Source organism: Onychostruthus taczanowskii, unplaced genomic scaffold, assembly GCF_017590055.1.
Source record: "Onychostruthus taczanowskii isolate IOZ18803 unplaced genomic scaffold, ASM1759005v1 scaffold65, whole genome shotgun sequence".
Classification (NCBI taxonomy): Eukaryota; Metazoa; Chordata; class Aves; order Passeriformes; family Passeridae; genus Onychostruthus; species Onychostruthus taczanowskii.
In genome coordinates, this window is record NW_024504233.1 from 4,386,541 (window position 1) to 4,409,566 (window position 23,026).

The following is a 23,026-nucleotide window of genomic DNA, read 5'->3' on the forward strand; positions in this document are numbered from 1 at the left end:
AATAGCATGTCTTGAAATTTAAACAAAATACATAAATGTAGTCAAGACACCCACCATACAGAAGTAAAACTTTCCTGAGACAGCAAACATGATTTGTTTTTTTTAAAAAAGGTATTCAAAAGAAAATACAAATCTCTTAAGTGCATTAGATCCACTTTTATTGCAAATCTGCTCTGGCAAACTAATTTTTTAAACATACACACTTCTTTGCCTACCTACTGTATATAAATTGCATATATTCTGATTAACATTATTCAGCCCAGAATAATTACACATCAGAGAGATGCCTAATGAGCTCATCTTTAAACTCTGCAGAACTAAGAAAAGATCCCAAGCAAATTTTATGAATATAGGATGGCATCAGCTGACAAATACATGGCACAATCCATTTTATTGTGGTTGCAAACAAGAGCCACATGAATGAATGTTATGGGCTTGTCTTTGCATTATTCAGGATGATGGGACTTCTGAAGGAAAGCAAGAGTGTGTTCTGGAATTGTGAGACTGTGAAGATAAATGAAAATTAGTCACACACAATATGGTAAAGAAAATACACAAAATAAGCAAAACTGCATTTTACCAAGCAGTGGGCACTTCACTGGAAGATTCCATAAGGTTTTCTGGACCAAAGAGCTGCTACAAGAAGTAGCAATGAATCAAACCACTTGGATTTACAACTAGAATGGACAAAGAAATATTTTCAGTTACTATAACCATATTGTTTTAGACTTACTTCAGACAAAAGCTATTTCAACAGGAAAACCTGTCTTAGCCAACAGCTGGAAAGCTCATAGCCTTATTCTGGAAGGAAGGGGGACTGTTACTTTTTACAGATGTCTCCATTCTCATCATCCAAACAGAGTTAAATCTGTGAATAGAGAGATGGGCCCCATCTGAAACGCAGCTCTCCCATCCTCCCAAGGCTGTGCACACTCACAGCCCTGGCACCCATTCAGCCAAGGCGACCAAACACAACAGCCACAGAAACTCAGCGCTGTGCAGCATCCTCAGAGTCAGCTGAGTTTTGGGGTAGCCCCTCAACAGCACAACTCCAGACACTCAGCTGCCAGGGAGGCTGGATTTTATTTAAAAGCAGCTCTCTTGCAGATGGTAACAATCAAACCCAGCCAGTGCTTCCCTCCAGCCCCAGCACCCTGTGAGATCCAGGTTTAGGAGCACCCCCAAGGCAAGCCTGAATTCGGTTTATGGTCACAAAAGTAACACCTGCCAATGCCAAGCGCTACAGAAGAGCAACTTTTCAGCTGACCACACTTCCTGCTGCCTGCATATTTAAGGCACGCCAAGAAAAAGCCGTGTAGAAGAGATGAGTAACTAACAAACCACAAGCTCTTGCTCAGAATTACCATGTAGTATTTTACACTCTGAGCAACACAGCGGCGTGGGACGTTTGTTTACGCTGGTAACTCCTCTGTCTGCCAGTGTGGTATCAGCTTTAGTCACCCCCGTTCTGGAATGGGATGTGCTGGGCTGCTTCGTGTTCTTTCCAGTTGTAAGGGAAGTTGGTGCTGATTTCAGATGGGGCCTTCCTCCTTCATTCACTCAGAACTCAGCTTCCTCCTTAAAAACACCCAGTGCTGCCTCAGTTTTTGATGTCACCACTATGTGGCCACAGCTCCTAAGGGCTGAACACACCAAGCCCAAGCTCCAAAGTCTTCCCCAGAAGATTCTTTTGCCACAGATCTCGGGTGTGTGTCACATACCAAATACAGCCTCAGTTGTGTTCTGGGCACTCTTCCTCCCCACTGCTTCCCTTGGGTTTGGTAGGACATGATGGAAACACAGAATACCAGAATCATTCAGGCTGGAAAACCCTCCCAGACCACTGAGTCCAACCAGTGCCCAATTCCCACTGTGTCACCGGCCCAGAGCACTGAGTGTCCCATCCAGACAGATGGAGGACAAGCAGCAGTAATTAAAGTTACTTTCCTTTACAATCACACCTAAAAATACCATCTTCTACCTCATATGTACCTGTCCCATTCATTCTAGAGCTCTGAAAGTTTGTGGCACAGTGAGCTGGAAATAGCAGGAACTTGATTTACGTTTAAAAGCAGGTAAACATCACCCCAGAGAAGCGGATCTATCTCTACTGCAGAATGTAAAGGTGGATAAAACATGTGGCACTTACAGGAGAAGCTCACACATGGCTCCTGCCACCTTCTTTTCCTGATTTAGAGAAGTGCTGAGTGCCCGAGCAAAGCAAGAACCTGGCTGGAAACTTGGGGAGAGCATCAAAATTGTCAGTTCCCAAAAAAATTAGGCACCAGGTTTGTCAAGCCCCAAATAAAAGCCGTAACTCCTTGTGACACATGAAATCAAACAGCAGCAAGATCAGCTAAGCAATGGCTGCACAGCACTCTGCAGCTTGGCAGGTGCACAGGAAATCCCAGAAGGAAAGAAAAAACCCAAGCAATGAATCTGGGGCTTCCTTCTGAATGAAGCAGTAGAAAACCACACCAAAGATAAGCCTTTGCACCCTGGTCTCCTTCAAGCATCAGCAATGAGCTCAGGGCTTCAGATCCATGGAGTTTCCCCCTCTCACTTAAGCCTGTAAGGTACAAAGCTGTGTTTGCTTTGCTCACAGCAGTGAACAGCTGCTGGGAGCTGTGGCAGCTTTTTCTAGCCTGCACCGAGGGCAAACATGGAAACAACAGGGTTTAGTCCAGCAGGAGAACACGGGCAATGGCTGGAAAGCTCCTTTCCCACTCACCTCCAGTTTCCCCTATTCTACCTCTATGGCCCCCAAGCCCTTCCCTTGCCTGCAGGCCATGCCTGACCTGCTCAAAAGAAGAGGAAAGGATGTTTTCTTTAGCTTAATTCACAAAAAAACCCCAAAACCTCCTCTCCCCAAAAACCCAACAAAGCAAAACCAAACAACCAACCAAAAAACCCAAATGAAAAAAAAAAGCACCCTCATCCATTTTAGCTGCAGTTTTCTCAAAATGGCAATTTGGGGCAAATGCTCAGCATGGAAACTTCAGTCTGGACAGCTGAAGGCTGGCAAAGCCTCATCTGCAACTGCATACACTGGAAATTGTCTGGCAGACTAAATTACACTGACATTACTTTACAGAATAACCTTAAAAAGCAAAAAAGCCTTTTTGTCCTTTCTTTTGCACAGGCCCAGCCATTAAATCTTTGCCTGGGGAGGATGAGAACTTGCCTTTCCTCTCGTGTGACCACTGCAATGTTGGAATATCAAGTGAAATACATAAAGATCCTCTGTATCATGCTCAGTAAAAGCAAGCTGGTCTTTAGACAATGTTCACCCAAGGTATTTAACATCCCAAATCCTGCTCCAAGCCTGGTGTCTCCAACATGACAACAATGTCCCGCAGAGAATCACAGCACAAACAGCAACTGTGGTTTCATGCAGAGGAAGAGAAATACCACGTAAAGCTCTAGAAATGCCTTCCTGAGACAGGAGATGAGAGGGGCTCAGTGAGATGGATTCTGAGTGGGATGGAGCTGGCACCTTCTGTAAATCTGAAGCAGCAACACCCGCGTACCTCTGAAAAGAGCAAGGAAAAGCTCCTTGGCAGGCAGAAAATTTCCAGATACAGCACATGAGGGTACATTTTTTTAGCTGAGGTCCCAAGCACAGTGAACCAAAAATCAGTAGTAAATGGGCTATCACAGGAAGGGAGCAGGGATCTGGTAAGCATGGCCAGAGGTGGCCTCTGAGCCCTGCAAAACCTGCAGCTCCCCTCACATGGAACATAAACCTCCAGGGGAAACCCCGGGTGGCTTTATAACATACAGAAGCTGTAGGTATTTCTTTGTAAGGCTGGATGTGAAAGCATTTAGTGACAGGCTGAGAGAGCTGGGATTGTTCACCCTGGAGAAGAAGAGGCTGATGGGGTGCCTGCCCTGTTCACAGCTCAAAAACCCCTGGGAGACCCTGGGCTGGTGGGCTCCCAACAAGGAGTGCACAGCAGCACCGATGGTGTCACACAACAATGTGGGTGACATCCCTGGAACTGCCCAGTCCTCAGGGACACGGGGTGCAGGGCATGGCACAGCTACAGGCTTAAAACCAACCTCATCACAAACAGCACCCAAAAGGCCACTTCAATCACTAGTTTTGGCTTAAAATATTGACTTAGAAAGGAACTACACTACTTCTGATCTCACTCGTTTCCTAAAAGAATTTCAACCATACAAAAACTATCTACATACTCTTGAAAAGTATACTGCTTTTAACCTCTTACTCATGTATTCAGAAAAGCCCAAGAGTCAGCCTCGCTTTTGTTTTCTGCTTCCTGCACTGCAGCTAAGACAACTCCCTAGCTTTAAAAACCATGAAACAAAAAAGATGCAATAACTACATAACAACTTTGGTAGTACTACAATGACCTAAATTTTAGCCTTAAAGCTTCAGTAGTAGCCAAAGTGTAACAGCTACTACTTGGTCAGACCTATTCACAAATATTACAGAAGCATGAAAATTAAAGGCTTAGGAATTCAAGATATAACACTTAATTAAATACTTAGAGAAACAAAGTCACTAAAATCTTAGGCTATCCATACCAAAATGAGCTTCAGTGCAGAATCAGCAGCAAACTTTTTTTAATATATATAAGACTACTAGAAAGACACAGGACAAAGATTTTAGGAGACCCAGGCAGAAGAACCCTTTCTTCACAGAAGTATGAGCCATTTGCACAAGCTTTAATCTTGCTTTGATGGAAGAGTTTGCCTTGTTTCATTACTGTCCTTTAACTGCAAAAGCAAGTAAAATGCTTGCAAGTAGGATCAAAAACTTGGAACAACTTTTAATTGTTCTCCACGTGTGAAGAGAACAGTGTGGTTGTTCCATGCAAAGGAAAAAGATTTACTTTAAAAGCACATTCCTTATGAATATCACCCTTCTCCACCTAGACACTGGCTCTGCAGCTGCCACTGCCCAAAGGCACCACCAACAAAGCTGCTTTCATCATCCCAGAGCTTGCTTTTTCTCCCTTTCATACCAATAAAATGTCTATCCGATGCAAAGACTGTCTTACAATTTGTGGCCAAGCTGCACTAATTTAAGAACTTCCAGTATTCAAGATTTTGGAAAACATCAAGTACAAAGGCACAGCACACTTACAGTGTGTCTCTTAATTACAGATATGGGGCAAGGATGATCCTTTTTCTCACTTTTTCTACTGAGATATTCTTTCCACTGACCCCTGTGCCTAATTCAACACTGTACCTAGTTTCTTTTACAGTGACAAGAAAAGCATGAAAAATGCCACATGCATTTCTTCCCCTACAACGCTGTGGTTTCCCTTCCCTCACACTACCCAAAAAAAGACCAGAGAAAAGCCACCTTTCGTTTTTCAGACCCAGTGATGCAGCACAGCATCTTTAAGGGTAGTTCCTGTACGTGGGCTGCTGTGGTGTAGGGGCTTGAGATGATCCTGCTGAACAGGCACAGAGCCTAATGCAGCTCTGGGACACAAACTGGGTAACTGGCATTTCTGGGTTTAGGAAAACCTCAAGCCACATACAGAAGGCAAACAGGGTGCGATCACAGACAATATTTTACTCACTAACAAAGAGAACTGAAACATTTCACCTCCTGCTTTGATTAGGGAAAATTTCTGTTGCAAGATAACAAGGCTGGAAACTTCCAAAATTGCTCGTGGAGCTTTTGAGAGAAGTTAACAATGGACTATTTGAACAATGGAAATGGAACAGAGAAGGTATATCCTTCCTTAGTCTCCCAAAGCTGAATCTGAAAGTTACCAAGGACAGTAAATTCTGTCCATGTGGGTGGCAAGTACCTTTTCCATCAATCACATCCCTGGATGCCTTTTGCTTGCATTCAGTCAAAAGGTAAGAAAAAGCACTTGGCCCCTTGAATTAAAGGCCATAAAACCCAAAGAGAAGCTTCCCCTCCTTTCCAGCACAGGCAGGCACCATCTATCAAAACTATGGGATGAAAATCTGCTACTGGCTCCAAAAGCAACAATCTCTCTGAGCACTAAAACTTCTCAGAAAACAAGTAAAGCCAAAAGGATTTTCCTTTAAAAATTTAATTTCTTACAGTCTTCAAGAACTTGGAAACTTTGCAAGGTGCATATAATAAAATCTTACATGCTTATTGAAATCTGAATTTCCTGTGTGCTTTACCTCACTTCTTCCTTCCGTGGGTATTTATCCCTATTTGGATTGGACTAGATGGTACTATCATGAATTCTGGATTTAATACATGCTTCTGAATGAAAACATTGTTCTGCCTCTTCCTTAGATTTTTGGAGTTGCAGGCAAATCAAGTCAGCTTTTACCATAAACCTCACCAGGTAAAAAGGAAAAGCTGCCTCTAAGATGCTGTTAGGCCCAGAGAGACCCCACACTTGTAGAATTTGTTGGAATGACTTTAAAGCCCATCTCATTCCACCCCTGCCAGGAGCAGGGACACCTTCCACTAGACCAGGAAGGTGCTCCAGGCCCTGTCCAACCTGGCCTTGGACACTTCCAGGGATGGGGCACTCCTGCTCTGCATGATGTCACAACCGTGCTCACCTACAGAAAATGGAAGAGAGAATTTCTGGAACACGGAACAACCAGCTTGGAACAGACTGGAAGTAAAGGCAGGGAGTGCAGCAAGACTTGTACAGACCCTGCTGTACTTGCAGTCACACACCAAATTAAAACCAGAAGGGTAAGTGACAGTTTAAAGCAGAAAATCCAACATCCAGTCTGAGTGCCTGTCCAAAGAAAGGCCAGCTTTTCCACAATTAATTCCAAGTCATTCCTCCATCCTGCAGCACTCCTCCTGCCAGCTCAGTGCACGCTGGCTGAGACTTTCACTCCAGAGCTGTATCAGGCTCTTGGCTTCTGTCCCTCTGAGTTGGTGGGACTCATCTCTGTAGCACTGCTGGAATTTATTCACCTGGTTTCCTGGAAAGCTGACAACCCGTTTCCTATCTTGTCTTTCAAGTGAAGGGTAAAGCAGGCTCCCCTGCAGCCTCTAAAACAGGACAGAATGGGGGTCTGTCTGCTTTTCCAAGTATGCTACATCTTGTAGGAACACACCTACAGCGTGTGATCATTGTGCAAAATCCCGACTTAATTACCACCACGCTGAAATTCCTAAGTAAAACAAATGGCTAGAAAGAAGTTTCTTACAAACATTAAGTAATAGCTTTCACTGTCACCTCAAAAGAACAACAAAGTTTTTCTGCCTGGAAAAGCTTCCTAAACAATGAGGAAATCCACAGGGTCCATCCTGGTCACAGCCACTGCTCCCTGTGCTGGGGGTCCCACCTGCCTGGGGGAGGAGAGAGATGGAAGAGAAGGGAAGGAAGAAACTGCATTTAAACAAACAAATCCAAAGCAAATGACTACAAAGCCTCATCCTCTGGACAGATGTCTGTTTATAGAAATGGGTAGCCCAGGATACAGTCAAGCATACCAAGTGTCTTTACGAAAAAACAACCTTCAGAGAAGTTCAATTTTTCATATGCTGAAGTGTTTTGGAGATGCACCTGTTGAAATTACTGGTGTTAGGTGCTTGAAATCTTTCCACTTCTGAAAATTTAAAAAAAAAATTAGTCCCAACACACAACTTGTGACAGAGCAGAGCTTGGTCACCTACTACTTCTGCTGCTGAGATTGCAGAAATGGAAAATCATCAACACTTTAAGGGCAGTGCCATCTTTGCCAGCTGTAAGAGCCTCATCCTTGATTGCTTCCTGTCTGCTAGTAGGGACACTAAAGCAACACATTTCCATCAGCAGGGGTGATACCTCTGGCACAATCTCAGTGGTATCTCTCAGGACATACCACTGAGCTGCTTTAGCAGGCACTTTCAGCTGATTCCTGAATTTCGTGACTGCACCCCGAGCCCAAAACTCCCCACCACCGCCCTGGACCGCTCCCTCTTGGGTGTAGCACTCCTCAAGGATCATTAGACAATTCACCCAACAAAAAAACTCCCATCATAAGGTTAGCCCATGCCTCAGTAAACTGAGAGCACAAATTTTTTTAATAAACTCTTTTCACATGACCAACTCCCAGTCCCCTAATTATTACTGCCACGTTTTAAACTCAATTTTACTCACATCCTGAATAATCTCCATGTAGTCCCACCAAAATCCCACAAAGCAGGATTATCTCTGCCACAAGTCATCTTTTTCAAGGCCCCAGTCCAAAACCTAGAGGAATTACTATAAAATTTTCTTTTCATTTTGGAGGGCTTTAAGTAATTTTACTGCTTACAATGTGTGCGTATTTAAAATATCTTATGGATTTAAATAGGTGGAAAAATGTATTTTTCCATAGGTCTGGTTAGAAAAACAGGCCTATGCGGCACAGCACAGAAAAACACCTTTAAAACTCCTAAGGTTTCCAGACTAGTAAGGCTGCAGTGCATGTGGTCTGGCTGTCTCCCCCTTCCCCCTAAATATCCTCCACACACCTTCTCCCAGAGGACACAACCTGTCCCCACTGCTGACAGGAATCCCTACTAACTCATTTTTCCATTATTTCACTATGATATTCATTTCCTTCAGGTAGGAATAAGGAATATCAAGTCCTGATATTTTATTTGTGATTTCATCCCCCAACAGTGATCAATTTTTGTTAATTTCTACTCAACAAAGACAAAAGATGTTGCAATGGCTTGCAAAATGTAACTTCACAAGATATAAACATATACAGAGATGTCTTGAGTGTAAAAATTGTTTTGCAAAGCATTTTCAGTTCCAACTAAGTGTTTAGGCAGTTGATTCAAACTTCACAAGGAAGATCCCTGTCCCTGCAGTTTCAAACACAGCCTCAATTTCCCTGTGAAGACTGCCTGGAAAATCACCCATTGGCATTGTCTGTTCTCTTCTTAGGCATTGTTTGCAGCAGGGGATGCACATTACCAGGTCAATAATTACATTTTCTGTAATTCATGCCCTTCAGGTCATGATATTGCCTAAGTATTGCCCCGTGTACAATCACACACAGCTGTGTGTGTTGGCTGGTTCAGTCCTTCCCCATTTTCCCTAAGAGGATGGAAGCTGGAAGCAGTTTTAGGTGGAAATCCCAGGCTTTGCATTCAGTAACTGAGACTCTGCGTGGGATGCCTTCCTGGTTTTCTCTGGGATTCCTTTCTGCAGCTGGTCTGACAAGGCTCACCCCCATTCACCACAGGAAAGCACAGACAGCAGAGCGGCTCCCAGGCTCTACCTGGGGGTGCCAGCGCTGAGGGCAGGTTCTTGAGGGGTTACTGAAGCACCTGTCTGACCAGGTTTGCATATTTCCAACATAATTTTACATCTCACGTAATTCCTGTCCTCATTTGGTTCTCCTCTCATCCCACAAACAATGTGAGTAGACTTCCAGAAGTCAGAAAACCTGTAGAACTGTACCTGTGTTGATGCAGAAGCTGTAACATGGAATTGTGGAACACACAGAGCTGGAACAGACCCACAAGATTCATCAAGTCCAACTCCTGCCCTGCACAGGACATCCACTGCCTTTATGCTCAGCCCCTCATTTCCATTCATTACACTGTGCTTTAGCTTAAATGTTGTCTGAGTAAACTACAAGGCTTTACAATCCATTTAATTCCAGACAAATTAAATTATCATTACGGCAACAAGAAATTAAATTACACCATCATGAAAACAACCATGAACTACACCAAGCTCTCACTTGAAGTAAATTTCTCACTCAGGATTTCCTGTCTTGAGGCTACTGGTATTTGGGCATATGAGGGAGCATCCCAAAATGCATAAAGTTTGGAGAGTGTTGCTGGCTCCTTTGGCTTGCTGTCTCCCCACCTCCCTCCCTCACCAGTGCTGTCCCATTCCAGCACCTATGGACTGACAATTCTGCTGACAAAAAGCAAGTCTTTCCCTGTCCTTTTTACTGAGGACACCCCTTCATCACCTCTAGAGAAAAAGAGCCCCAATAGCTGCCATCCCACTAGAAAAACCCACCCAAGCTTCACAAAGCCAGCTGAAAAACATACAGCTTAATCAAGCTACCGACTCAGTGCTTCCACATGGTTCTGCACATGGTTCTTCTTCACCACAGGGCTCCTCTGCAAATAAATCACACCCAGGTGTGTAGGACAGACAGCAAGGCCTGACTCCCACACGCTCCAGCCTAACATCAGCAGTAGGTTTGTGAGCTGGCTCGATCCCACTCTGTTCCCATTTCAGATGCTCTTCACAATTCTTTTTCTCCTCAGAAGTACTGATTCACAGGCAGCCTTTATACAAAGTGCCTCATTAATTATTTTTCCAACCAGGAGCTTTGAGTGGGGGATCCTCACAGCACCAACAGCAGATGTGAGCCAGGGGATGAGCACAGGATTATAATTCCTTCTTCCACAGTGACTTCCCTCTGGCTCTTGCCCATGCAAAGATGTTGATGGGCAAACAAGAACTGTGTCTGGAGTGCTGCAGAGCTCTCAGCATGGACAAGGTACCCTCCCTGTGAGCTGCAGGCAAATTAAATGCTGAACTGTGAAAATGCAATTTTGGCTGCAACGTGGGGATGAATGTAAAGAAAAACAGAAATCCACAGAGACTGCACCCTCATGGCTCTGATGGGACTTGAAACCACCCTCAACAGGGCAGGAAAAACTGACAGTACTGAGAGGAGGACTGATGAAAAATCTCGGTGTGTGAGGCCAGTAGCTCCGCTGACTGCTTTTTGGGTGAAAGCCATTTACTAACTGGACATCCTTCCCAATATGGGAATCTCTTGAAAGACTGTGATTTCAAAGGAGTCCTAACAGAGCAGCAGCTCAGTGTTTGCACTCCCTCTGCACCACACAAACATCCCAAAGCAAAGAAATCCAAGGACAAGCTGGGTTGTGGGCATCACCCAGGAGTCCCCCTCCAGCCCAAATCCTCAGCACCGAGTTTGATCTCCAAGAGAGGGCTCTCGCAGGCTCTGCATGCATCATACATCAAGTGCTAAAACTGGGCTTCCTTTTCTCATGCACACTTTTATCCCACTTGTAAATCTTCAGCCTTAAAATTTGCTTTGCAAATACTCTACCTGCTGGCTGAGCGATAAGCAGCACAGGTAAGAGTCAGCTGTGTTTCACACCAAACTACACAACTAAGAAAAAATCACCCCAAACCCCAGAATTACACTTTTCTTTCGTAGTTTGACAGCAATATACATAACTTAAAGCCTATTGCTTTGTTTGCTTTCTCTCTCCTAACATTTTAATGGGATAAAGAATTGCCCTTACACAGTCAGACTGTGTAAGGTACCCGCCTTTTTTACCTCGGAACCCACCAGCAGCGTTGCCACTGCCTCCAAAGGGCTTGGCAAAGCATCAGCCCATATGGTGCTGGTTGGGTTCACACCGGCAAAGCCCGGTGTCCCGGAATCTGCCGGCTCTGGAGGGCCGGGATCTGTCACACGGGCAAACTCAGCCTCAGCGCGCCACACTCAAGTTTCCCCCTCTACTTATAACTAACTCCCGCAGTGAAAACTTATAAAACATCGCCCTTAAGAAACTGCTCCAAACTCCTGGGGACGGTGAGAATCGGCTCAACCCGCGCTGTCCGCCGGCTGCCGAGCGCTGCCCGGGATGCGCGGGGCTCCCGGGGCGCTTCCCGAGCCCGGGGCTCCCGGAGCGCTCCCGAGGCTTTCCCGAGCCCGGGGCTCCCGGAGCGGTGCCGGCGGTCCCCCAGCCCCGGGGGTCCCGGAGCGCTCCCGGCGGCTTTCCCGAGCCCGGGGCTCCCGGAGCGCTGCCCCAGCCCGTACCTCGGATGTAGGCGCACTTGCTGTCGTCCAGCGGCGCGGAGGCAGAGGCGCCCATGGCTCGGTGGGAGCTGCGACAGCCCCGCACTCCCGCCGAGCCCGTACCGCTCCCGCCGCTTCCTCCGCAGGCACCGCCCCTGCCCCGGCCCTGCCCCGCCCCGCCGGGCCCGGCAGGGACCCAAGAGGGACCAGACAGGGACCAAGAGGGACCCAAGAGGGACCAAGAGGGACCCAAGAGGGATCGCGGTGCCCCCGCCGCCCCACGGCCCGCGGCGGCTCCGGGCTCCAGGCACGCTCGCCCCCGGCTGCTCGTTGTGCCCCGCTCCGCTCTGCCCCGCTGTCACTCGTCATCCCCACGGAGACACGGTTGGAGTTTGTCTCCGGAGTTTCTCCAAAGGTCACGTTAAGGACCGCGCCGCAGTAAAGGCACGGTTAAACAGGACCGAAATGCCTCTCCCGGAGGTGTCCAGGAGGCAGCGGGGTCTGGCGCTGGGTGATGCGTGCAGTGGTTTAGGGGTGACAGTGCAAGTGCTGAGGGGGCAGCACTTGGGAGTTTGAACTCCCAAGATTTTAGAGGTCTGTTCCAACCTTGATAATTCTATGATTCTGTGATAAACGCCCTGGCACAGGGTGCCCAGAGAAGCTGTGGCTGCCCCTGGATCCCTGGAAGTGTCCAAGGCCAGGCTGCATGGGGCTTGGAGAAGCCTGGGATAGTGGAAGGTGTCCCTGCCCATGGCAGGGGGTGGAATGAGATGAATTTAAGGTCCCTTCTGACCCAACCCATTCCATCTTTCTGTGATTCTGTGATTTATGGCTCAGTCTTCAGGGCCATGTTGTCTCACTCTTCCCAGGAATACTGCAAATTGCCATTGTGTGTTTGATTCCAGGATGAACAGTAAACCTACACAAGCAGGCACTAAAATACACATCACTTCAGTAAATATTGCCCAGTGATTGAAACAACTTCCTAAAACAGGCAAGCACACCAGTGTGCAGATCCTCAGCACAGCCATGTAAGACAGTATGGAACAGATATTTGAATTCTCTTATCCTGAATAATTATTTCACATGATACCCAGATGTGACTTTCTAAAGTACTTCCTTATTCTTTGCTGGTTTTATAACATTAATCCACCTGACTGGCCATGGGCAAGGTGCCATCCCTTATTGGGCCTCATATGTTTTGTATGGAGCTGATGAGTTGCAATGAATGTGGATTTTGCTGACGTGCTGGAGGTTCACAGTTACTGGAAGTTACTCATTTTGCCATTAAACACTTCTCATTCAGCTTGTACACATCTGCCACTCACTGTGAAATTGCTTGCACATATTTCAGCTTTGCTGACAGGGTCGGTAGGTTTATCCTGTGCCACTCAGCTGATCACAGAATGGTGAAACATGTTGGGGCTGAATAAACCAACCATCTTGGGGTTTTTAAACCAACACTGAACTTGATCAGATTTGAAATATTGCAGATGATATGCGACATCAAGTTCAGTATTGTGCTAAACAATCTCTTTCCTTCCAAAATTCATGTTCTCTGGGCACACACTGGTGGTATCTAAGTGTGATGGAGCAATTGCTTCACTACCTTGAGGAGAGCAGGCTCATCCAGAGCATCACTGAGCCAGCATCTCACAAGTCTATTGAGACCTCAGCTGAGCTAAAACATTAAATCAACAGCACTTCCAGAGGTCAAATGTGAACCAGGCTCTGTTTTAAATATATTTGAAAGCTCTCAGCAAGGTGCCTGCTGTGATTTTCTCACTGCATCTCAGCTGTGTGAGCAGACAGCAGTAAGGAAATACTGGTGTGTGTTTTGAAGGCATTAACTCAGAGGGGAATTCAGGCTCTGCTCAGTGTAGTGTATCTTTTATCAAATGTAGCTGAGGAGCTTTTCATCACATGAAATGGACAAGTCAGCTCCAGGAGTCTAGAGAGATAAGCCTTGGAGAATTCATGAGCCATGAAGTGGATTGCAGTTCCGTCCCATCTTTTAGCAGATGAAAATATGCCAAATCCATACCCCACAACAGATGTCAGAATGTGCACTGAGTGGGAAACCTCCCTGTCTAATTACAGCTAGGGTAAAAACAAAATGAGAGCTGAGGAGTTTATTTGGTTATAACATTCTATACTTTGTTACTACCTGATCCACAAGATCCCCAGGCATTTCATAAATGCTTGCTAATTAAAGACTGTGATTTCCTTTTTAAGATAGGGAAATGCTGTGTTTTAATGGCAAAGCTTGTGTCTTTATCATCTTAAAAAGACACCATGAGAAATGTGAGCCAAATCAGGAACAAAGATAAATGATCTTATTTATGTACTTCTTAAAACAAAAACCATCCTTAAGATAAGGAATTTGCCACATTAAATTTTAAGTTGATGTGACACACCTGCACTGCAGCTATCGATGATAAAGTAATACAACCAAAACAAGTATTTTCCCACTTTTTCTCCTATGAAATATTGATCTTTAAGGGTTGCGTTTATCTTTACACACCCCAAAAGTCCTTCTCTAAACACTGTTTTGTACTATAGCCTAAAGGTTGTATTATATCCTAAAGGTTGCATTATATCCTAAAGGGCAAAATGAAAGAGAATTCCTGAATGAAGAGGATCAGGAGAAACCTTTCTTTCCAAACAAAGGATGAAGAGCTACCTCTGCTGCCTCTCTGAGCTCACTTGTGGCACAGTGACATGGAGGGAGGTGGTTCCTTACATCACCAGAGTCTTCCTCATGCTCTGGACCCATGAGGCAGCCAGTGGAAGTACTGGGAGCTCTGGTATCCAAAAAGTGCAGTGCACTGTCACTGCCAAATTCTGCTTTGGGAGGGTGGGAGGGAGGGAGGAGAGGAAGGGAAAGAAGGAAGGGAGAGAGGGAGGGAGAAGGAGGTTGTCTCCACAATCTCATCTATTTGATCTCCCGCTGCAATGGAACCCTGATGTGCCCCAGACATGACCAGGTCCATTCCCAGCACCGCGGGCTCACCATGGAATAAGCTTCCAGGGGCTCTCAGTCAAACACACAGTCCTTAACACAACCACAGGGCTGACAGCCTGCAGAGGTGTCACCAGAGGGACTGATAACATCTGGGCCCCCTTGCTGGCTGCTCCTCCTTGTGCGATTGGAAAGGGGACGTGCCAAGGAACCAGCTTGTTTGCCAAGCTGCACAAGAGCACTTGGCTCTGCCCTTTCTCCAGAGGGAGAACAGGTTCACCCTGTGTGTGCTCCCCCATAGCCCTCTTGGTTGCCTCAGAGACATGGTTTGTTATCAAACAGAAGCATTAAAGTGAAAGGTGTGTGAAATCCATTGGGAGATATGATTCATTATCCAAAAAGTACCTTCTAGGATTTCTCCAAGGGAAAGGAGCCATTTTAAGGCTGCTGGCTTTGTAGGCAGGACAACAATGTGCTGTTGACATAGCCAGCTGCAAATGTAATGAAACTGTAATGAATAAATAATAATCATCTATTGCTAGAGGAAACTCCTAATCATTATTGTCTGAAAGTCAAAATCAGGTTGCAGACAGTGTGAGGGACATGTGACAAAATAAAAACAGCCCTTTTCTCAGGACAGACTGTTGGTTGAAGTATATTCTGAATCCTTTCCCTGTAAGAAAAACAAAAATGCTATTCCTATGAGTTCTTTTCAAAAGGTTAGAAGGAGGTCTTAAAATCTAGCTACAGAGGATACTCTAAGAGAATCACAGCTGTTCTGTCTGGAAAAGCAAAAATAACATTTTGATAAAATAGCCTTAAAAAAAAGGTTAAGAGTTGGTTGTGCTTTAGCTACTGCCCTTATTCTGAGAGACCAACCAGCATGGAGCACTGAAAACACACACAGAGGAGAGTGGATTTTGACAAGTTCCTAATCCCAGAATCATGGAGCAGCCCAGGTCTGGGAGAGACCTCGAAAGGTCCTCGAACCTCTCCTGAGAAAGGGAGTCTAAGGAGATTATCTAACACCCTGTGCCATTGCACATTGAGAACTTCAGCAACAGAGAACCTGCTACGCCCCTGAGGAGGCTGTGCCAGTGAATTGCTGATCTTGCTAGAGAAAGTATCTTACACCAAGATAAAATGAAAAAGCATGGTCTGGAGACAGTATGCTGCTTCATTTATGAACTGGATGTTCCAGGAAAGAGGTAAAAATGGTGTTTATGGTCATTATTCAAATGAAGAAATCAGGTAAAACCCCTTACTTTTGTAACTGAAAAGTGTGGATGACAGCTGAACCACTCATGAAGGAGGGAAGGCAAGGCAAAGGAATATTTCAGTAGTAAATGGTGGTAAAATTATGTAATTTTATCTGTAGTTCTACCTTTCAAAGGTTATGTAGATCAAAATATAATCAAACTGCTGAGTGCACAGTTCAAAGCAGGAGGAGGCTTTGCTGGTTGCCTTTCTCACTCCTTATTTTCTTCCTAATTATGCTTTATTGTGTTGCTCACATTCAACATGTGAACAATATTCATTGGAATACTCATTGAAAAACAGTGCTTATAGAAAACCAAATTATAAATGACACTCATTATTCTACCCTGCTTGGTTGCAAATTGTTCAGATATGTCAATTTTGCCCACAGAACTGAATGGGATACATAATCTGAGAGGTTTTTGAAACTCCTGCAATAGAATGTTCTAATAATGCATTTATGGTGACATGGCAGAATTCTGTAATTCTGTACTTGGATTTAATAAATATATAGACACATACCCCTAGCTCATAGCAGGGCTCAGCTAGACATCAGCATTGCTACAAATTGAGCATTTCCATCCTCAATATCCAAACAACACACATCTTGTTCCTCAAACACTAAATACTTTTGAGTGGAAAGGTAGAAAACTTGAGGTTAAAAAACCTCTTTTTTCTTTGTTGTCCAAGAGTGAGGTTGGATGATGAAAACTTCCCAGTAATGACAACAAGAAGCTTCTCTCTCTTCTGAGCCCTGAGATTCTGGAGTGGGAGGATTCGAGCAGCTGGGCCTTTAAGGCACCAGGTGAGCACAAGAGAAGAATGCTGCTCCTCTAGAATTCCTCCTCAAAGCTGAGGGGAGCAGCACAGTGCTCATGGTGCTCACTCCAGAGAGCTCTGCTCTTTTGGTTTCTATCCAAAGGGCCCTTCAGTGGCTCTCAGGTTCCCAGCATTTATGGAGTGCAACCAAACCCTTGCAAATCTGTTCTAAGTGATACTCCTTACAACCAAATGCACAATCTGTTAGTACTTCAGGCACATTACCAACTGGCATGTCAAGACTGCTTTTTAAAACAGAGTCTAAAATTGATTTATTACAAATAAACAGATTGTCCCAAGTACAGCTCCAGGCAGCAGCTGTGGAGAAGGGAAAGCACTGCACACCTGGAGTGAAAAAATCCTCTCAAATCAGTAACCCCACAAGAACAAGAGACTCTGCCTTACCTTAATGTGAAGTAATTTTTCTTTCAGCCCTGTGGTGAAAAGTTCCCTTGGACTTGTCTCCTCCCCAGTTTTCCTGGGGGAGTGCTGCTGGCCCTGTCATTGCCATGTCAGGAACCTGATGGGAGAACTGTTTCAAGCTTGTTTGCTTGCTCTTTTGATGTCAGCACTGTGGCTCTTTGAAGTTGGAGTCTCCCTCTGGAAGGCTGGGTGGCAATGCTGGATCTAGAAGAACAGGAAAGGAAAGAGGTGCAGCAAACCCAGCACCCCTGGGAATGGTGAGGGAGTGAAATGGATTGTGAGGACATACCATGAGACTGAGGGCATCTGGGACAGGAATAAAACCCCTGAATAAGGATGCAGAACTCAGAAGCTTGAAGATATGGTTCTGGATTTTATTTCCTATAAAGTAAGGAATTAAGTAAGGGTTAAGAATCACCTCCAGCTGTGGCACACTCCATTTGCCTGCCCCACTGGCCAAGAAATGACATGGTTTGTGTATATGTAAATTAAAATAAAATACACACGTTGAACTTTCCTGTTTTTTAAATATACAAAATGTATTTGGTAAATTCAAACACCATTTCCTTCTCTGCTTAGTCACTAGTTATGAAATCTGTTAAATGACAAATGAGGTGATCATTCCTGCTCAGCTGCCATTAGAGGCTGTAATTTAATTAGTTGGGACATTCATGTCAAAACAACTAATGCACAGGCCCTCACAGATCCATTGTTGAAGTTCCCTCATTGTCAAACAGGACTCGTGGGTTTGTTCCCTCACGTGAAAACAGAGGTGGTGCTCAGAAAGCAGAGAATAAACCCCAGCTGAGTGCCCTGCCTGCTGCTCCCACGGCTACAGCACTGCAAAGGAGAGGGCACTGCCCAATCTGCTGATCTCAGCAGGAAATCCAGAATAAAAAGCCATCTGGTGGAGATCCAGTGGGTTCTTCACTGCTTCAAATGGGCAGCCACACCTGCCTGGGAAGACCAAGTAAGTTTATAGGGAGGATTTTGTAGGAGGCAGCCTGGTAAGAAGGGAAGGCTGAGGCGTCCCACTGCCTCTGAACAGAGTTTAGTAAGGCAAGATGCCAAATCCAGAAATTAAACCTTTCATTTTCTCATCTTAACTAAGGGAATCATAGTGACTCTGCTTAGAGGAGTAAGAAATTCTACTTCCATTTGATTATCAAAGATGTGACTGAAACTTTCTTCCCAAGTGAGCTGCTGTTCCTGTATTATTAACAACCCCTCAAAAGTCCAGCAGGCGAAGGCTGCAGAAGCTGAATGATCCTGCAGACATGATTAATGAAGGAGAGAGCTAAATCCCCACGACATCTGGATTTGCTTCTTCTGGCCACAGATGGTTTTGGTTGCTTTTTATTCCAACTGTATTCGTTAGGACCAAGCATGGGGTTTAAACACAGCTTTCCTGTTCCAAGTCTCCATTTTCCATGGAGGAGCTTCTCCTCAGGACCCCATCCAGGGAGGCATGTGTAACAAATAAAGTGGGATTTGCTAAACCATCCTGCACACTGAAGGGGCTGCAAAAGTTCAAAAGGAGACACACAAAGGAAAATTGAATAGTTTGGATTTTTGATGTATTTTCCCCTCTCCAAAGTGATTGTCTTGTCTGCTTCATTTTTGTTCCAGATAATTTTATAAAAAACTTATCCCTCCAAGGTTTTGAACTTGCAGTAGATGGATCACAAAGTGTTTACAAGTTTTTCGGTTCGCTTAGTGCAGATGCTGAGAGCACAAGTCCATCCAACCAAGCCTGGCTGCTGGGCTGGAAAAGCCACCCAGGGAGCAGCCTGACAGCAATCCCACACTCATCCCATCAGTGGGTGAGACACCCCCCATCCCTGGGATCCTGTCAGCCTCCTGCTCCTCTCCAGCTCACCCAAAGTGTGCCTGGACAGGAGGACATCACCTCCTCAGCAGCATCAGCACATCCTCATGGTGGAGCAGCCAGCAAAAATCTTTCCAATTAATTATTACCGTGACTTATTTGTGTGATAAAAGCTGGGCACAAGGTCTTTCAGCGTCCTTTAGGAGTACAGATGTAGTTAACTAGTGTACTAATAATCTTTTTACACTCTGTTGCTTCTCCAGTTGTTAATGTGGGTAACAATTAATCTGCTTTTCTAGCACCATACCTGCCTTGGGTTCACTCTTGCCTCCCTAAAAAACCAACAGAAGAAACAGCAGTGGCTTGATTATGTAGTAATGATCTACTTAGACTTGATAAACTCTCTCAAATCACTAGTACTATTGAGAACTGATAGAATTGTTAAACTCTATCAAATTACTCTAGTAATTCTGTGTGTGTTTTGTTTTTTTTTTTTTAAGCATTTTAAATGCCAGTGCTTATTTGGCTGTTATAGGAAAGCATAATACTGATTTTAAAACTTTCAGACACATCCACCATCACAGTCCCAGCTGTTTTGCTGCGCAGTACTGAACACACTGTCATATTTACTGCATTAAAACTGCTTTCTGCAGATCAAAAGAGATGATTTTATTGCTTTTTTTGATGATGTTTAGCAGAAACCTCTGTTCTCCTGGTTACCTACTCTGTTCAACTTTACCAGACTGGTTTAGACCACAGTCAGTTGCACTAATGTTTGTAAGTGAAATGCAACTATTGCTTTTCCTTCCTTTTCTATTTCATAATAAAGTCAGTATTTCCGCAGACACTGGAATCCTCATTTTCCTTACATGAGAGCAAATAACAACATTCTTCTGTTATCCCAACTTTGAAACATGATGATTAAAAGTATTATCATAGATCACAGAAAAATCCAGTTTGGAAGGGACTTCTGGAGCCCATCTGCTCCAAACTTCTGCTGGAAGCAGGACCTTGTGTTAGGCTGTCCAGGGCTCTGTCAAGCCAAACCTTGAATATTTCCAGTGAGGGAAATGTTACCACTTCCCTGGCAACCTAGTGCAATGTTTAATTGTTCTCACAGTGATTTTCTTCCACTTAAACCCAGACAGAATTTCTCCTTGGGGCAAGTTGTTTGTACTAGCCTTAATGTGTTTTCCCTTGATGTGTTCAGATGCACAAATTAGCTCTTGCCTGTCTAAATAACCAGCAGAAGAAGCAGCAGTGGCCTTGCCCCATTTCTCACGGCACACTGGATGTTCAGCAGCTGAGCCACCTTAAGGCTGCCTTTTGCCACATCTTGCAGTAACTGCTGGATAGAATTGGGGGGTCTTTCATTACTCTGTCAAGGACCAGGAACACAGAAGTGTGCAGGAGGCTGGAATTGGGGGTGCTAACCTTCTCTAACAGCTGCTTAGCCCATTTTAAAATTAAGCTTTTTGAGCATGTTGTCTGTATAGAATAATTGAGCTGTAAGGATCCCTGCTGTGGACTGAAAGCAGCATGCAAACCAAACCTCGGAGTCTTGCCAACAATTACCTTTTACTTGGCACACTGCCCAGAATTAAAACCTTGCAAAATTTTAGTCTCCATTTCGCTGGTATATTTCTGTCGTTATTTAAACAACCAATAAAATAAAGGGAAAAAATAAAAAAAGAGATTATAAAAATGTGCAGATTATGGACTAAGCATACATAATGGTCTGGCTGTGGTTCCCTTCTCTTTCCCCAATACCTAAAGAATAACAAGAGGAAATACTAAAAAGAACCAGCAATTTAAACAAAAGCTGTGAGGTCAAACTCTCCCTTGCTCCTCCTTCCTTCTCTTTATCGCTGGTCTCCACTTGGCTCCTGGCTCCCAGCTGAAGGCACTGCCTGTATTGTTAGTCCAAGACAAGAAGAATGCACCACAACAAAGATTGGGGGAGCTTGCTGATTAACTTGAGCCTTTCCAGAGTTTTGTGAAAATCCTCTGAAAAGAAGGAGAAATAAAATTAAATTCATGTGGAATCATAGAATCATGGGATGGTTTGGGCAGGGAGGGACTTTAAAGCCCATACTGTTCCACCTCCTGCCATGGGCAGGGACACCTTCCACTGCCCAGGTTGCTCCAAGCCCTGTTCAGCCTGGCCTTGGGCACTGCCAGGGATGGAGAGAACTTCTGCCCAATCCCCTTCTGCAGTGGAAGCCATTCCATGTGTCCTGCCCCTCCATCCCTTGTTCCAAGTCCCTCTCCAGCTCTCCTGGAGCCCCTTTAGGCACTGGAAGGGGCTCTAAGGTGTCCCTAGAGCCTTCTTTCCTTCAGGTGCACACCCCCAGCTTTCCCAGGCTGAGGGCTCCAGCCCTGGGAGCATCTCTGTGGCCTCCTCAGGCTCCAAGAGCCCCACATCTTCCCTGAGCTGTGGTCCCAGAGCTGGGTGCAGCTCTCCAGGTGGAGCCCACGAAGCACCAGCCCCAAGTGTGATCATGACAGATGACAAGTGTCACTAGAATGAGGTGTCAAAGCACAGCTGTGTCTGTATGAGGTGTATCTGCCAAGGAGGGTGGGGAGAAGCCACCTGGCAGGGCTGAAACTGCAGCTGTGGGTGAGGCAGCAGTGCAGGAAAGGCACCAAGAGGGGTCATGGGCCTTCTCACTGGTGGTGCACAGGGCTCTACTTGCCAGCCAGCTCTCACAGCAGTGAAACAGGGTAGGAGTGTGAATTTTCAGTTATAAGAGAGCCCAGTGGCAGCTTGGCCCCAAGCAGCACCTGCACCACCACGTGGGAAGTGCTTAGGATGAGCACTCTGTTTGAGGCTGCATGGGTAGAAGCAGCTGCCACTCACTGCAGCTCCCCTAAATGCTGGATTTGCCGTGGAAAAATGACTTAGCAGATCCTGACAGTGCTCCAGTGTCCAGGCTTCTGAATGCTTGTGCTGTCTGCAAAAGCCTTGCATGGCTACAGCCCTGAAAATAAACACAGCCCAAGCTGTAACCTCATTCAGCATTCTGGGAGCACAGGCAACCAACACTAAGTGGGCAATGTGGAGGCTTTGTAAGGGGATTTTCTGGTTTAACAAGGAACTAGCTCACTGTGGAGGCTGGTATCCACGGCTGGGATTGAGGTAGTGGTGTGACACGAGAAATAAAGGAAGCTGTACACTTCCTACCCAGTGTGCTCTCACACATCTAATTAGAGAGCACTGGTAAAGATTATACTCCTCACTGACAGAAGGCTGGGGTTGATGACATGAGTGACAGCAATCAGATTTTCACTCCTCTTGAATGCACTAGCTACCAAAACCACGGATGCTCAGTTGGCCGCTCAAACTCTCGTAGGTTATGCAAAATATAACCTCAACCAAAACTTTAAACCAGCTGTTCTAATGAGGTGTTTTCACACCAGAAGTTACTCCTTGCTGTCGGGCGCCCTCTCCTGCACGTTCACCTCTGTAGCTGTTCTGGTGACAGAGAATCCCTCTTCTTTCCTCTTGTTGGAAGGTAAAATCCTTCCAACAAAAGTCCCTCCTGACCCCGCACACCTCTCTGTTTTTCAGATACCCAACTTGTGGCCGCTCACTACACTCCAGAAAGCTCCCAGGCAATCTTAGCTTTGCTAATAGTTACCAGGCAATTCGTTTCCTTTACAAAGCAAATTAATTCCAAGTGTCCTCAACTTAAAATTACAGAATCACAGACTGGTTTGGGTTGGGAGGGACCTTAAGGATCATCTTATTCCACCCTCTACCACGGGCTGGGACACCTTCTGCTAGAGTCAGGTTGCTCCAATCCTTGAACACTTCCAAGGATAGGGCAGCCACAGCTTCTCCCCACCCTCACAGGGAACAATTCCTTCCCAATATCCCATCTAACTCTGCCCTCCTCCACCTTAAAGCCATCCCCCTTGTCCTGTCCCTCCAGGTCCTTACCCACAGTCCCTCTCCAGTTCTCCTGGAGCTCTTTTAGGCACTGGAAGGGGCTCTGAGGTCTCCCTGGAATCTCTTCTTC

The 23,026-nt window shown here is 45.4% G+C and overlaps 1 protein-coding gene across 1 annotated transcript in view; it reads right to left on the bottom strand.

Annotated features, from left to right (window-relative positions):
• NIBAN1 (niban apoptosis regulator 1) overlaps positions 1-11,850 on the bottom strand; it is a 50,958-nt gene extending 39,108 nt beyond the window's left edge. Inside the window, exon 1 of the mRNA XM_041420758.1 lies at positions 11,737-11,850. Coding sequence (XP_041276692.1) covers positions 11,737-11,791 — 55 coding nt within the window. The 5' untranslated portion in view covers positions 11,792-11,850. The remainder of the gene's footprint in view (positions 1-11,736) is intronic.
• Between the last annotated feature and the right edge of the window lie 11,176 nt (positions 11,851-23,026).